The sequence below is a fragment of the Brachionichthys hirsutus genome, chromosome 8, assembly GCF_040956055.1.
Source record: "Brachionichthys hirsutus isolate HB-005 chromosome 8, CSIRO-AGI_Bhir_v1, whole genome shotgun sequence".
Taxonomy (NCBI): Eukaryota; Metazoa; Chordata; class Actinopteri; order Lophiiformes; family Brachionichthyidae; genus Brachionichthys; species Brachionichthys hirsutus.
The window spans coordinates 5,031,289-5,045,241 of record NC_090904.1 but is presented as its reverse complement, the minus strand read 5'-3'; the positions used below and the strand labels follow the sequence as shown (position 1 = coordinate 5,045,241).

At 41.4% G+C, this 13,953-nt stretch overlaps 1 protein-coding gene across 1 annotated transcript; it reads right to left on the bottom strand.

The window, feature by feature from the left end:
• Positions 1 to 546: 546 nt before the first annotated feature.
• Positions 547 to 11,780, bottom strand: myg1 (myg1 exonuclease). Its single transcript, XM_068742800.1, has 7 exons — positions 11,502 to 11,780; positions 10,746 to 10,858; positions 7,614 to 7,773; positions 6,425 to 6,574; positions 5,495 to 5,617; positions 4,842 to 5,023; positions 547 to 993 (listed from the first exon to the last, which is right to left on the bottom strand). Exons 1-7 carry the CDS (start codon positions 11,778 to 11,780, stop codon positions 804 to 806), a joined length of 1,197 nt encoding a protein of 398 aa, XP_068598901.1. The 3' UTR covers positions 547 to 803.
• Positions 11,781 to 13,953: the final 2,173 nt, after the last annotated feature.

Below are 13,953 nucleotides of genomic sequence, written 5' to 3'. Positions count from 1 at the left end.
AATATGCTGAGCACAGAGGAATCAATGATGAATGGGAAGATGAGCCAGCAGTAAAGGAAAAATGAAGAGAATCTGAAGCATCAATGAGAAATTTCAAGATGCATCCCGCAAATTTAGTAGAGGGAAATTCACTGTGCAAGCTCACCCAACCGCCAGCAGCCTTGTCCTGACACTGGCTGATAGAAGGCGCTTCCTCTTTGTGGCGTTTGAACATGACATTTCTCAGAATTAATCAGGCTTCATTATTGTTGCTTTGATGCTAGAACCGGGCAGAAGTAGCCCCAGTCTCTCTTTGTAGTGCTACATTTAATGTCAGCATGCTGGGAATGAAAGGATGAACCAGTCCCGGTGTCTATAGTATTCACAGGCTTTGAAGACGCTGGCGGGGCGGGTTGTCTGCATCAGATTTGCATGACTAACAAAATCAATCGCTTTTACTGCAAGACATAATCTAATGAAGAAATATGAGCCATATATTTTTGTTTGTTTTGGTTTTATTGTAGAAAATGAACAACCAAACAGAACAATGTTCACAGGAACAGGCAGAAACAAGAAGCCGAACATGAGCCAACGTATTTAAGAGTGGCTCTGTGTTGGATTATGCTGTAGGAATACAGAGATCTGGTCCAACACGGTTTGGTTGTTATTTCCATACAGTCTCCATTCGGAACAAATCAACATTAACCTTGCCTGAGATGAACAAACTGCAAGGTAGCACACCAACATTTGAATCCTTGCTCTTGCCCTCTTTAGAAGCTGAATCCCGGAACAAATTGTATTTTTGATCTTCCTCTCCCGGCCCTTCAACTGCTTCCATTTGCAGGTGGCTGAGCAGCAGCCTGCAGGGTCCTCCTCGCCATCTCCAGGGCTCCTTCCTGAGTCTTATTGCCGCCAATAAAGCCCCCAGCGTGGACGAAGATGCAGCCCTCGATCCCGCTGAGCTCTGACAGAGCTTCGTCGCGAATGCCGCGCCACTTTTCCAGCAGGGACAGCCTGGTACAGGAAGACAGAAGGGAAAGTTGGCTTACAGATGGACACACTTCCTGTTGACACATTGCTTTGTGCTGGACATGTGAAAAACAACATTCGCTATGACCAGCTATGGACTGATGGAGCCAATCACTTGCAGCACGATCATGTGACTTAAATCATGATATTGTTGTTTTCCCTGAAAGATCACAGATTGGCACGGTAGTTGAGGAGGCCATACACCCAGTCAACCGGCAATCTTTCAAAGTGAGGGAAAGATCGCCTCTCGGAGGATTTACGATCCAACGTCGGCAGAGCGTCTCTGAATGCAACATTCGCAGGTTGAAAATTCATAAAAATGTAAAGCAGCTCCTTTACCCCCCGCTGCATGGAGCTGTGCCTCTGGCCATTACCGGTACTCTAAACACAGCGGTAGTTCTCTTTAGGATGTGCCCATCCTCAAGTGCTTTTAGGATGCTTTTTTTTTAATGGTTTCATGTATTCAGTAAGACTTCACTCAGAATTTGCTTTAATTCTAGTTCATCACTGCTTTGCTCACCACTAACTTCCTCTGACGCTTCTGAAACGGAGATAAAAAAAAAATACCTTAAAACTTGGATAAATCCACACAAAGCTTCAGATGTCTTTTTTTTATGTTACATTAATCTCCAGCTCATCGTTTTCTTCCTAACTGCAACTTGAAATTTTCTCTTGTTTTCTGTTTTGAAGGCTGTCATTTCCAGACGTGCTTCCTTCTGAATATTTGCCATTCTATAAAACCTCCTCTAAAACCGTCCCAGTCAGAGGACAAGGAGCTTCACCAGCTCATTTAGTGACCCACAAGAGCCAATAAGTCATGTGTGCATGTGCGCCGAAGCTCATCGTTGCTTCTTCAGGGCTGCTCTCCGTGCTATCATCTCAGGTCTACACAATCTTCTACTTATTAAAGCGGTCATACAACAGCATGGAGAGGGAAGCACAGCAAACCCATAATCCCTGCTAAATGAATCAGACAATCGATAGCTCCACAGAACAGCTGGAAAACCAGCTCAGTGGGAAAGGTCAACAGGGCTGGTAATGAGGGAAGGAGTAGGAGGGGGGGGTGACTTGTTGCTGTGACAGGCCAGGAAGCTCGGATTGTCAAGATGACCCGTCTAAAAATAAGCCCGCAATTAGCAAATTAACGAGACGGATACTGGGAATCACGCTTCATTCGGAGGGGGGGGGAGATTTCTCAAGATTAGATATGCGGTAGATATCTGGTTATTGAAACACAAAACCGATCGACAGCATGTGTTTAGTGTTACCGCAACAGAACGTCTACCTTCTGTTCAGCTTCCCTCTGCAAGATGACGAGAGATTCTTGTATTCATGCAGAGGGTGTGAATCCTCCTTCCTGCACTGCCCATTCTAGACTTCAAGATTTGTCCATCTCAATATGGACCACATTGGTGATTTACACAAATGATATCAACAGAAGGCTGAGGAGGGAGCAAAAAAACCAAAGAACAGATTTTTGCTGCTTTAAAAATAAAATGCAAAAAATATCATGGTTTTATTTCAGTCTCACTGCAAATTTTAATATCAAGTTTTGACTATATTTATTATGTAAAATGTCTAGCTGATTAGATAGAATAATGGACAAAGCTGAATGTAAAATGTGAATTTTAAACACCAAATTGTAAATATATTATTATTCTGCTGCGTTTCTTTCACTCATATATAATCAGTTGGACTTTTTTTGGATTACCTGTCAGACACCTGATGATGTCACACAGGGCTTTTGGAAGCTGTGACGGGCTTTTTTCACATCACATTTTTATTGGTGGCAGAAAAGAACTCCATATGTAAAAAGGAATGCTCATTGGTTGCAGTCGTAATGCAAAGACACAGGCGATAACTGACAGCAGCCAGTGTGTTTCAGAACCAGCCAAGCACATTCTCTGGTTCAGCTCTCGTTATAGAATCATCCTATGCAGCCCACCTCCACGGAAGAATCGCTTCCACTCCTCTCTTCCGTCTCTCATCTCCCATCTCCTTAGTAATGTAATGCTGATAAAAATAGACCAGGTTTCCCACAGGTGCAGTAGCAGGGACACAGGTGATAACAACACCCCCTTCGCAAAATTGGCACATACAGCACAACCTGTGAGGAAGCCTCCCAAAGCAAGAGCCATCTGTAGCTAGTTTTTTTTTTATCCAACCAGCAAGCCATTGTTCCTGTAAAGCACCACACATCATGTTTACATGAAATTACGCCTTTGAAGCGCTCCACATCAACACGTCATGTCCCGCGTTCTCGGTTGAAAGCACTGCCACCTGATGAGATTTTGCAGCAGTCAGGGGGAAAATAAAGGTCCACAGGACGGGTGAGGTGGAAGGTGTGAGAGGTTGGGGGGGGGGGGGGGGTAGAGGAGGGACAACGGGGGGGAAATAGGATTCATGTGGGAAAAACAAGAATGACAGGGAAAAGGTGATGAAATAGTAGCAGATTATTATGAGACAGAAATACAAGAAAAAGGAGTATGAGAGACGGACATGAAGAAAAAACTCTAATGGGAGAGCCAAGAGGAGAGGGGCTTCATCGAAAGAGGTGAAAATAGAGCAGTCACTGGTCATATCAGAACCAAATCAAAAAGCTATTCCCCCTCTCTCATTCCGGGCAACCCACAGTGCATCGGCAACAACATGTGTCAAAGCCAAGACAGCAGCAAAAAGGCGGACTCATCAAGGGACTCGTGTCTTAGAGACCAGCTGCAGCCATTGTGGCATCTAAAGCCAAGAAAGAGACATATGTGGTTTTAAATGGAACAATCCCAAATCTGTATCACAAACAGTACAATATATGGAATCACTTTCATCAAAGGAGCAGATAGGTGCCTCGAGTGTCAGTCTAAACTGAGGATCGGTTTGCTCTTTACAGGGAGCAAGAAGAGACGAAAGACTTAATAAGAGACTTCTCTTATTAAGGGCTTACTGAATCTGGAGAATGGAGTTTAAAACAAAACAGACCGATATTGTCCATCTCTTTACCTGTAAAAAGCAATAACCCTTGAAATGTGTTTTCCCCCCATCCGTCTCGTGCACATGGAGGACGCAGATCGATAAAAGACATGATTCATCAAACCCTGCAGCATAACATCCGAATCCAACATAGGTGAAATATGAAACTGAAATGTGTTTTGCACAATAAACCGGAGGCCTGTTTTCCTGGCCATACATCATGTAGGTGCTACGCTGGGATTTACGGCAGAGCCTTCCAGCAGCACACACATTACAGGACTCTGGTGGGGATGCTGCTGACGTCATTAAGGCAGCACTGGCGGTCAGAGCGCGAGGGGCTCCTCAGGTAGACAATTCCCCTTCAATGGTGACAAATCCAAACTGGAAAAGTGTCAACATCTGACTAACTCACACACATTGGCTCTTTGTCTAAACCAGCAAAACTGAAAGCTGCGTTTGAAGCTCAGGGTTTGATGGAGGACCGTCTCAAGCGTCTCTGCTGAGGTGATGGAAAGTTTACATCCTTTTTTATTCCTCAGAGAGCAATATGCAAATAAAACCTCCACCTTGGCTAGATGATCATGCTCATCCTACAAACAAGTGATTTTTTTCGCAGCAGGTGAATCCCCTCACTGGACAACACATCAACAGTTGTCAAATGGTCTGCTAAGCATTTCAAGCTTCTGTGAGCTCATTATCAGAGCTCCTCTAAAAACAACAGGCTCAAGACCTGTGCCTGTCACTGTGTTTAAGTTCTCCATTTGAGTTCTATGCTAAGCTAAATCCTGCATGAGACTCCCTTCAGGTTGGGTCACAAGTAACCTTTATTTACTCCTACTTTAGCTAAAAAATAAGGCTTGAATTTCCACCTGTTATGGAAGGTGTTGAGCCCAGCAGGGACACACTGGACCCTCCACTGTCCATTCTGGTCAGGATAAAGGACAAACATAATGGGCTTCTCATCCTGCAGCTCCTTCTCCAGGGCAAACAGATGCTCCTTCCAGGGGCAGCCACCCTGGGAGAACACGACTATCTCCCCACTGGCATCTACCTGCAACACAAGGAGAATTAAAGAAAAAAACTTAGATTAAGTTTTAATTTATTTTTTATGAATGCACAAGAAATCTTCCTGTGAAACATTTTATGAATATTTTCATTCCTCAATAAAAAAATGATATCTATTTGGATCCACACTAAAATATAATTAATCTAGTGTTTTTTCCACATCACCCGGGAACCCCTTTATTCCAACTAATGGATCAACAATTTTAACTGATTACATTTAGTTCTTTATTTGCCATCTTTTGAATACACTGTGGATTAGAATATGTCGATATACGCCGATGAGACGATACAGCCGCTTTGACAGCATAAAAGTTCATTCATTAATGCTGATAAATGATTCTTTATACTACAGTTATAATAACAATGGATGATGATGATGATCTTTTTCCAGGTCTCAAGAGCCAAGCTACAAAAAGCTGACAAATGACACTACACCTCAGACTGAATAGTTGTGTACCTGATGCCGGCCCTTGAGAGCCTCTGCCACCACAGCTCGAGCCGGCAGCCAGGAGGACTGGTAGAAGTCCAGCCGGTCCAGGAACTCCTCCCCGACCATCTTCAGAGCCTTTCTGAAACCCTCCTGGTGAAATCAGGTGTACACATCGATGCTACCGTTAGAGGTAGAGCAAGAATTTAATATTGATTTTAAACAATGTACTAAACTCAAGATATTAATTTGATGGGAAAACATCTCTTGAACTCCTTGAAAATCATTTTAGTCCTTGCTCAGTGAAGTCAATCCACCTTGAACTGAGGTTAAACAGTGGTGGATAAAAGAGATGAACTCATTTTGGTTTGTTCTTTCAGGACTGCAGCCTCTCTTCAGAGTTCACCAGGCCAGTCTGCCTTCAAACTGGGAGTTCAACCATCGTTGGAGTCTTGTGCATGCGAGTCTGCATAATAGAGGCGCTGCTTCCCTGCAGGTATTGCTTCCGCAGAGCACTGTGATAATGTGAATCCAACTTTCTCACGCTGTGATTCAGGGCACAATATCCAACAGAACATGAATTATCCGTTTGTTTGGCTATAAACTTCAACCACCTTTTTATGAAAAGTGTTGTTTCTTAAATTTTGTGATGCTATTACATTCTTTTCTATTTTGCGTAAGGGAAGATTTACCAGGCAAAATTATTTCCTCACATCAATCCTAAACCTTACTCCTGAAAAAACATTTAAATAATAATTAACTCTAATTTTTTTAGGTTTTCATAATGTCTCAGTAAAGCCATTTGATTCTAAAAATTAAAAACATTTTTTTTTATTTTAATGATCTAATATGATAAATACAAATCAACAAATAATCTCATTAACCTGTCAAATGGTAAAAGACAATCCTGCATCAGGACACTCCCTCTGTTGTGTCGCTATGCATTCCACGCTCCCTCACCTCAGAGTCCTGGCTCTTGCTGTTCCAGCGTGGGTTCAGGTGGGCGACACGCGCGCTCAGAGTGGTGGAGATGGAGTAGCGGGCCTCCCCGTCGCACTGTGAAACGCCATTGTCTACAGCATCCACCTCCTCCACAAAGTTCTCGTACAGCTTTGAGTAGTTAAAAGACACATGTGACAGGAGAGGTGCAGAACCAGCTTGACAGGGAAAAAAAGAAAAAGCAATAAACCCTGTTGCCCTTGCAAAACAGCGACTGTACGGAGAATAATGCATTAGGATTACATTACCCTGATTGAAGTCTGTTGGGTCACATTGTGCGGGGCAGTAAGTGAAGACTTAAGTAAACGTTTGGGCCATTAAACCCAAAGGTAAAGATAAATTGTGGCTATTTTACAGTTCATTAGCAAAGACTCCGAGCATAAATAGAAGATGAGTGGACACGCAGAGACACATTTAGCAAGGAGAAGACAACTCCACAGTGCAACAGAAGGTCAACCACCAAACAGTTGACATTTTATAAACGCCTCACAAGCAGAACGGAGTTTAGGGGCAAAACTAGAGGTTGAGAATGTCTAAAGTAGGTAGATGCGACATCTGAGCATTATGAAAGCCACAGCCATGAGTAATAGGATTCTGTGTTGCTTTAAGCAAACGGACACATCAAAAAGCCAATGTTTTAACGGTTGTAATAAAAGGAAACTGAAGATGTGACGGCTTAACATGCTTGGACATTGAGACGGTTCTGTGTGCCAGGGCCTCCTGGCCCGGCTGTCTGAGACGCCTTCGATCTAACAGCAGTGCGCTCGCTTTGAATCTGGCAGCGGAACACCCCCCCCCCCCCATCGCTCCCCTTTCATTTCTAACCGCATTCTGCTGCCAGCTGTCTGATGGAAGCTTAATGCCAATGAAATAAGTAATAAGGGGTTTCCACAGAAAGTGGTGGCATATTTATAACAACCAGTGTGGACATAAATGCATTTTAATTCCCATGTAATTAATTTTACCAAAGTAATTGACAAGCTGGATTTTCTCTTTGGGTCTCTGTAAACCTTTCCGTTCTCTGTCCTCCATCTTCATGACCAAACGAAGATGCTCGGGTTCAGTTCACCGGTGAAGGCGACGTCTCTGATACATGTGAGGTGAGGGAAATAATCTACTGCTGCTCCAAACGGGACGTTTTCACTCTCACCTTGTCAAAGAGCACATCCAGCTGCTTGTCGTTCTCCACCAGCTTCGTCAGCTGGGCCAGCAGCTGACGACCAAAGTGCAGGTAGACCAGGCCGGCCGAGCTGAGCTTGGTCACCCACGGCTTCTCCGGACACAGACTGTGGAAACTCTCCCCAAAGGTCCTGAACAGAGGGAAGACATTCCGTTAGCTGACCCGAGGATATTCAGAGTGGGTGAGAAGGTTGGGACTGCGGTTGGGAACCGGAGGTTCACCGGTCCAAGTCCCAACCCAGTGAAAATATAGAGTGGGCACTGGTGGCTGGAGAGAGGTCTACCTCCAGGGCACTGCTGAGGTGCCTTTGAGCAAGGCACCGACCCCCTGCAAAACACTCCGGGCGCGCCGACAGCTGCGGCGCCTTCACCCTATTCCCCCTCTGCATGTTAAGGGGCCCCTACATATATATATATATGTGTGTGTGTGTGTATGTGTGGATTGTGTACACGGGCCCACTATGGGTGTTAATGGAATTTCATTGTGTGTGTTTGTACCATCTTTATTTGCATGCATAATGACAAAGACATACACTAGCAACACGTCGTGTTCAAAAACAAGTGCTCACGCTGGATGGGAGAGGTGCAATCACATTTGATTTATAAATTACAATTACATTTAATTAAATAATTGATTGAATCTGTTCCCTATTTGCATCCCTATGTGCAAAAAAGTTCAGTTTTTTTCTTAGCTTCATGTGAACACACACACACCTGTTAATGTAATTTTATATATATTGACATTTAACCCGTTTATTGATATTTATTTTATATTTACCCATTATTGTCATATCAGTGAACAAACCTCTTATAGCCTCAGCGGCTACATCAGGATATAGAAGGCATTCCAATCTGTAAGCGTAGAAAGAATAATCAACAATTAAAGCAACTTTAGCCCTAAATTAATCATCTTAGTAACTATAATGTATCAGAGGATCCATGTACAATAAAGGGAATGGAAATCAGCTTCTACCAATTGTCAAATCTAAAATATGCTTTTATAAGCAGATGCTATTCAGGGCTGAGTGCCAAAGCAGAGTTTGGGAGGTAAATGTTCTCTTCAGTAAATGTCTGCTGCTCTGTGTATCAGATATCAATTAAAGGGCTATGAATCTATAAATACTCCTTTCAGCTGCCGAGAGTGGCTCGCATTGACAGAAGAGAGGAAGCATGCTCCACATTTCAAAGGAGAGCCACCGGAGGTTCTGCCACATTGAAACGGGTCGGCTCCAGCTCACGGCCGTCGCTGGTCATCTAATGCAGGCTTAATTAGGATGCATGGGTTGCAGCACAACAGAGACTGTCACATGAATGAGTGACATGCTAGGGAGGGGTGATCACTGCTATTAAAGGGTTAATTGGCCACGCTGAAGTATTTCTATGCGGATTATAAGAAGACGGATGTGAATGTGAGGAAAATAGAATGACATAGCAAAAAGCCTATCGAAGGGAAGTTATGAGTTAGTCAAAGATGTTTGCATCTCATAGGAAATGACCAAAATGGGATGAATCTATTTTTAACCTCATCATCATTTTAACCTAAAATCCACTACAACTCCCATACTGCATCAGCTGCACCGTTTTTCTTTTCTTTTTTTGCCTATCAATGGAAAAGAATGCCTTTATTGAATTGAATGTTTCCCAAATTTTATAATTCCAGTATTCCCGGTTGCTTGAGGAGCCTTTGCACATTCCCAGGATATTATTAATGGGCAATAATTTCACGTCATCCTTATATTTTGAGGGATTGGGAGAAACACGCTGTATGAGAGCACCGTACATCAAATTATTAACACTTTAGCACAGACCTTGGGGAATGTTCCCTTCCATCCATTTTAATCCATTTAAATATCAACTAAACAGTCTTACTGAAGCTGTAATGATCTCCAGACCTCCAGGCTGGCTCTACAACCCAACCTCCCATAACTCAATATTTATACCTCAAAGATACGCCATTAAACATTTTGCATTATAATTAGGAGAACAACAAATGCCTATGTTGACACATGCTGCAAGTTATCATGCTTTCCAGATATTTTGAGAATGTAGGAGAAGAAGTCACGTCGACTCCTTTCTCTTCTGACCTGGAAGTAAAACACATCCAGCAGAAGCATATTAAAATACAGAATGTACCAATACAGTTCATGAATTAGAATTATCTGTGAAACAAAGACCGCATTCAGCATCACACCCGTGTCAAAATTATATTTGGCTGATTTATTTCCGGTTAGGGCTGCAGATCGCTAGCAGGAACAGTCTCAAATGTAATCTTATCTGTTTTTATTTGTTAAGGTTCAATCTGTGTTGACAGAATGAATCTCCTCCCTCAAACCCTTACAGCCACTTCTACATCGCATGTCTGGGTAGCCTTTCAAATTAGAAGTTTGTCTAACTGCAAAATAAGAAGGAAGGAAAATGGTGGCCATTTTTTTGTAATTTGGCTTCAAATTAAGATGTTTTTGCCGTCTACATGACACTATAATCCTCTGATCTAATAAAAAGATGGAACTAATGGAATGCTAGTTTAGCTTCCAGTAAAGATAAAGTGGATCTGGACTGGGTCTCTTCACTCTACAGCCACACTAGCTGCTGGCTCCAGCTTCCTATTAAATGGCCATTCAGTGGTTCTTAATGATCAATCTTCACATCCATCTCATGAAAGAAGAGTAAATAGTTTATTGAGCAAAATACATCTTTGAAGGCCTTGTGTCATGCTCTTACTGTTATATATTTACCTCCGCCGAGGCGAGGTTTTGAGATCGCCAGATTACTAGAATCCGATGAATAAATGTAGGTGATAATCCAGAAGAGATCCTGGATTCTGGATCAATTTGGAATTTTCGGTAACAATGCAGTCCAGACTGGTTGATTCAGTTAGATGTCAGAAGGATGTGTCCTCAAATGTTACTGAATTGAATCCTGAAGCAATTAGTGAAATACCGCTCTTCATGTATAACTGCCAAACTAACAAGCATGAATCACGAAGAGAAGAATCAGCTGGACTTGCTTGAGTTTGGTTAATCATGTGACTGATAATGAATGAATATCAATGTACTACGACGTTTCTACCACTGACTGCAGACGCGTAGAGCCGAGCTTGTACCTCTGATGATGGTCATATCGATGCCTCTTTGGGTCAAACTCTCCTCCCACGTCGACAACAACGTCGCACCCCGCCAGCCGGGTCAGATCCCTGGTCCGAATGATCTCAGCATCCTGTACAGTGAACAAAAAGCTTTGTGGATGATGATGAATATATTTATTAGGTAGAATGTTAGGGTACAAGTACAGTCACACAGTAGCATGTATTACAGTACAAATACAGTCAAACATCCTGTCTAAGAGGAGCATTTCATAAAAGCCCTTGCGGTCTTGTTTCCGTTGAAAGTCCTTAGTACATAAATCATCGACATTTAACAATACAAATAAAAAATGAAGACAATGATCTGCAATCATTTGTCTTCATGCATAAACAATTGGTTTAGGTAAGTGCATAAGCCTCACAATGCTTTTATCAACGTTTTTGTTGCAAGTGTTTTAAGGAGGTGGATTAATACTGTAATTAACGCTGATCAGGGGGAAAGTAGTTACTGATTGTATAAAACTGCAGTTGTGTTTCCTTCAGTTACTCATTTATTGTTTTCATAAGGCACAAACAAGACAAGCAAATAAACATAGTTGTATATATATATTTTGTTTATCCCTTAGCATTAATCCGGCCTGTTTTACACACTATCGCTTATCTCTCTGCGCAGTAGCACCCCCTTCTGAATTGCAAAAAGATAACACAATTGAAGAGTAGAATTAGATACTTTTATGAAATAAAAACGCAACACTCCACGGCAGGGAGTGAACTTACCTTGTACTCGGGCAGCTGACGCAGAAAGAAGCAAGCGAGAACTTCATCGCAGTGAAACGTGCCGTCGTGAGTCCCGATCTTTTTGATGGTCATGTTGTCAGTGCAGGTTCTCTTCGGTTGCTTTGACATGTATCTTGTTTCTTTACGAGCGACGTCTCCAGCTAATAAATCGTAGAACGCGCGTGAATTTAAGAGTCTCGACACAGTCGCCTTTTGTCTTAGATTTATGTGGTCTGCAATTCGTTTTAAATTAATCGCTGTTAATAACACGGGCCACATTAATGCACGACTTCACACGTAAACGTGCCTGTTGCGGACTGATTTATCTGCCGGACCGGATGTGGTGCGTCTTTTTTTGTCAACCGGACAAACAAGGTAACTGCTTTGTTCCTTTTTTATTATGTTTATATTTTTGATAACATTTCATTAGCTCTAATAATAGAATATTTGAAGGCCCAGAGCCGGGAAATATTCTTAAAATGATTTCTGTGATAAAATTTCAATTTTATACTAACTAATATTCGACCGACAGATGGCACTAGAAGCAATGAAATATTACATAACAAAATATATATATATATAAAAAAACTTTATTAACAACAAACATTTAATATAGGGGAAATGAAATAACATTTCAGATAAAGCAAATATATTTTTCTTTTAGAATTTAAATTTGAGAGGTTTTCACACATTCTTGTTCTTCAATTATTTATTTCTTGCTCCTACATTTATTTGATATAAGATACTACATTAGTAGTATTTCTTACATCAAGAAGGGATTTTGAAGTTGTCTCTATTACATACAAATATCTCTAACTGCATGGTTTTCTTTATTGTTTGAGACCATCTGCTGGAGGTTAATTGGAGGTTCCCACAAATACTAATCATCAATATGTTTAAATTCAAGCTTACATCTTATTTTGGACTTTTGTGCCTCATTTACAATGCTGCATTTAAATGAAATGAAATAATTAATCATAAATTAAATTTACAAAGTAATTCAGGACTTACATTTATTAATAATGATTTTATACGTTTTTCTATTATTATCCTTGATTTCGTGCATATTTTATTTTACAATTACTACTAAATTTGCACACACAAAAATATATATACCTTGAAGCATATAATTTCCTTACAAATCTCTTTGAGTTGCGTTTTATTTATTGCTGCTGCTGTTGCCAACTATGTAGTACGTAAATACTTGTATTCTTGCATTGTTGTGAAATGTATTGACAAATAATATTGAGAGAGGATTCCAATCGCCGCTTCCCTCCAAGTCTCGTTCTCGCGGTATCAACTTCAAGATTCATGGGCAAGGCAATTAGCCAGATGGGACCCTGCAGTCGGGCTGAAAGAAGAGTCGCGTCTTTCAGGTTTTTCTTTCTCATGTGGATATCTGCTCTTTTTTTTTATTTTATCACAACTCAATCAAACTTTGGAAACCAGACCGCCGTGTCAGTGCGTTCAACATTGCAGAGCCTGAGAGTGGTAGGTTGCTGTTTTTATTTTTTATTTTTGCGGAAGCTTATTCTTACAGGAATGATGCATCCTCCACCCGATGCTGACCCTCGCCTCCTGTAGTAGTAGTAGTAGTAGTAGTAGTAGTAGTAAAGTAGTTCTTAATAGCTCACGAATCCGTTTTAGGAATACTAGAAATAAAATGTTCAAACTTCCTGGACGTCGCAGTTTTGATGCTAAACGGATTTTTTAAAGCTGCACAGAAAGCAGCGGCTGTGATGTAGGGTAAATGTACGACCACCAGGTGGCGCTGCAGATCGGTCCTCTTGGCGAACAGCTCCGGCCCCTCGTCCTTTATAACCAGGACGTTGACGCCTCTTCATTTCAGCCTAATGAAATCGATAAACATTGATTTAAGTGCTGGGTGTGACAAAGACTCCTGGAGTCCTTCTGCATGATGTCGTGATAACCAGACAGCTCATCTTTGATTTGCTCAAAACAACGCTCGTTTATTTTCATGTGTCTGAGATCACAGTGTTGAGTGTTTTAACCTTAATAGGTCAAGTTTAACACGATCAAAAGTGTCAAAAGTTGTTAATTATACCTTCTTCTGTTAATTCTGAAATAGAGAGAGAAATCATAAAATCGCCTTTTTGACAAAAATCCATTTTAATGCAGTTTGTTCTGAATGAGGATTATTTGACGTCATTGTGACTGTAAGATACAAACCTTACTAAAATAAATCCAGTTTAAATATTTCCAGTTCCTCCAATTCTTCTTTTCCCATTCATATTCACAGATTAATGAGGAAACGTGCCATTAGTGCCTGAGAGCTGATTATCAGCACCATGGACAGCGAAACAATGAGCTGAACTCTGAGCTTCAACAGCTGTTTATTTTATGCTGGCTGCTTGTTTTTCAGGAAACATATTGTATTTTTCACTCCTTTTTTTTTTTTGAAGCAGGTTATTCTAAATGTTTAATCTCTTCC

Bases quoted from the DNA above. Each gene is read 5' to 3' on its own strand.
- myg1 (XM_068742800.1), bottom strand. From the start codon at position 11,780: ATGTGGCCCGTGTTATTAACAGCGATTAATTTAAAACGAATTGCAGAC. The intron at 5,618-6,424 runs GTGAGGGAGCGT...TGATTTCACCAG, and splicing joins GCAAGAGCCAGGACTCTGAG to GAGGGTTTCAGAAAGGCTCT. The intron at 994-4,841 runs GTGGAAATTCAA...TTCCTGTACCAG, and splicing joins CTCAACACCTTCCATAACAG to GCTGTCCCTGCTGGAAAAGT.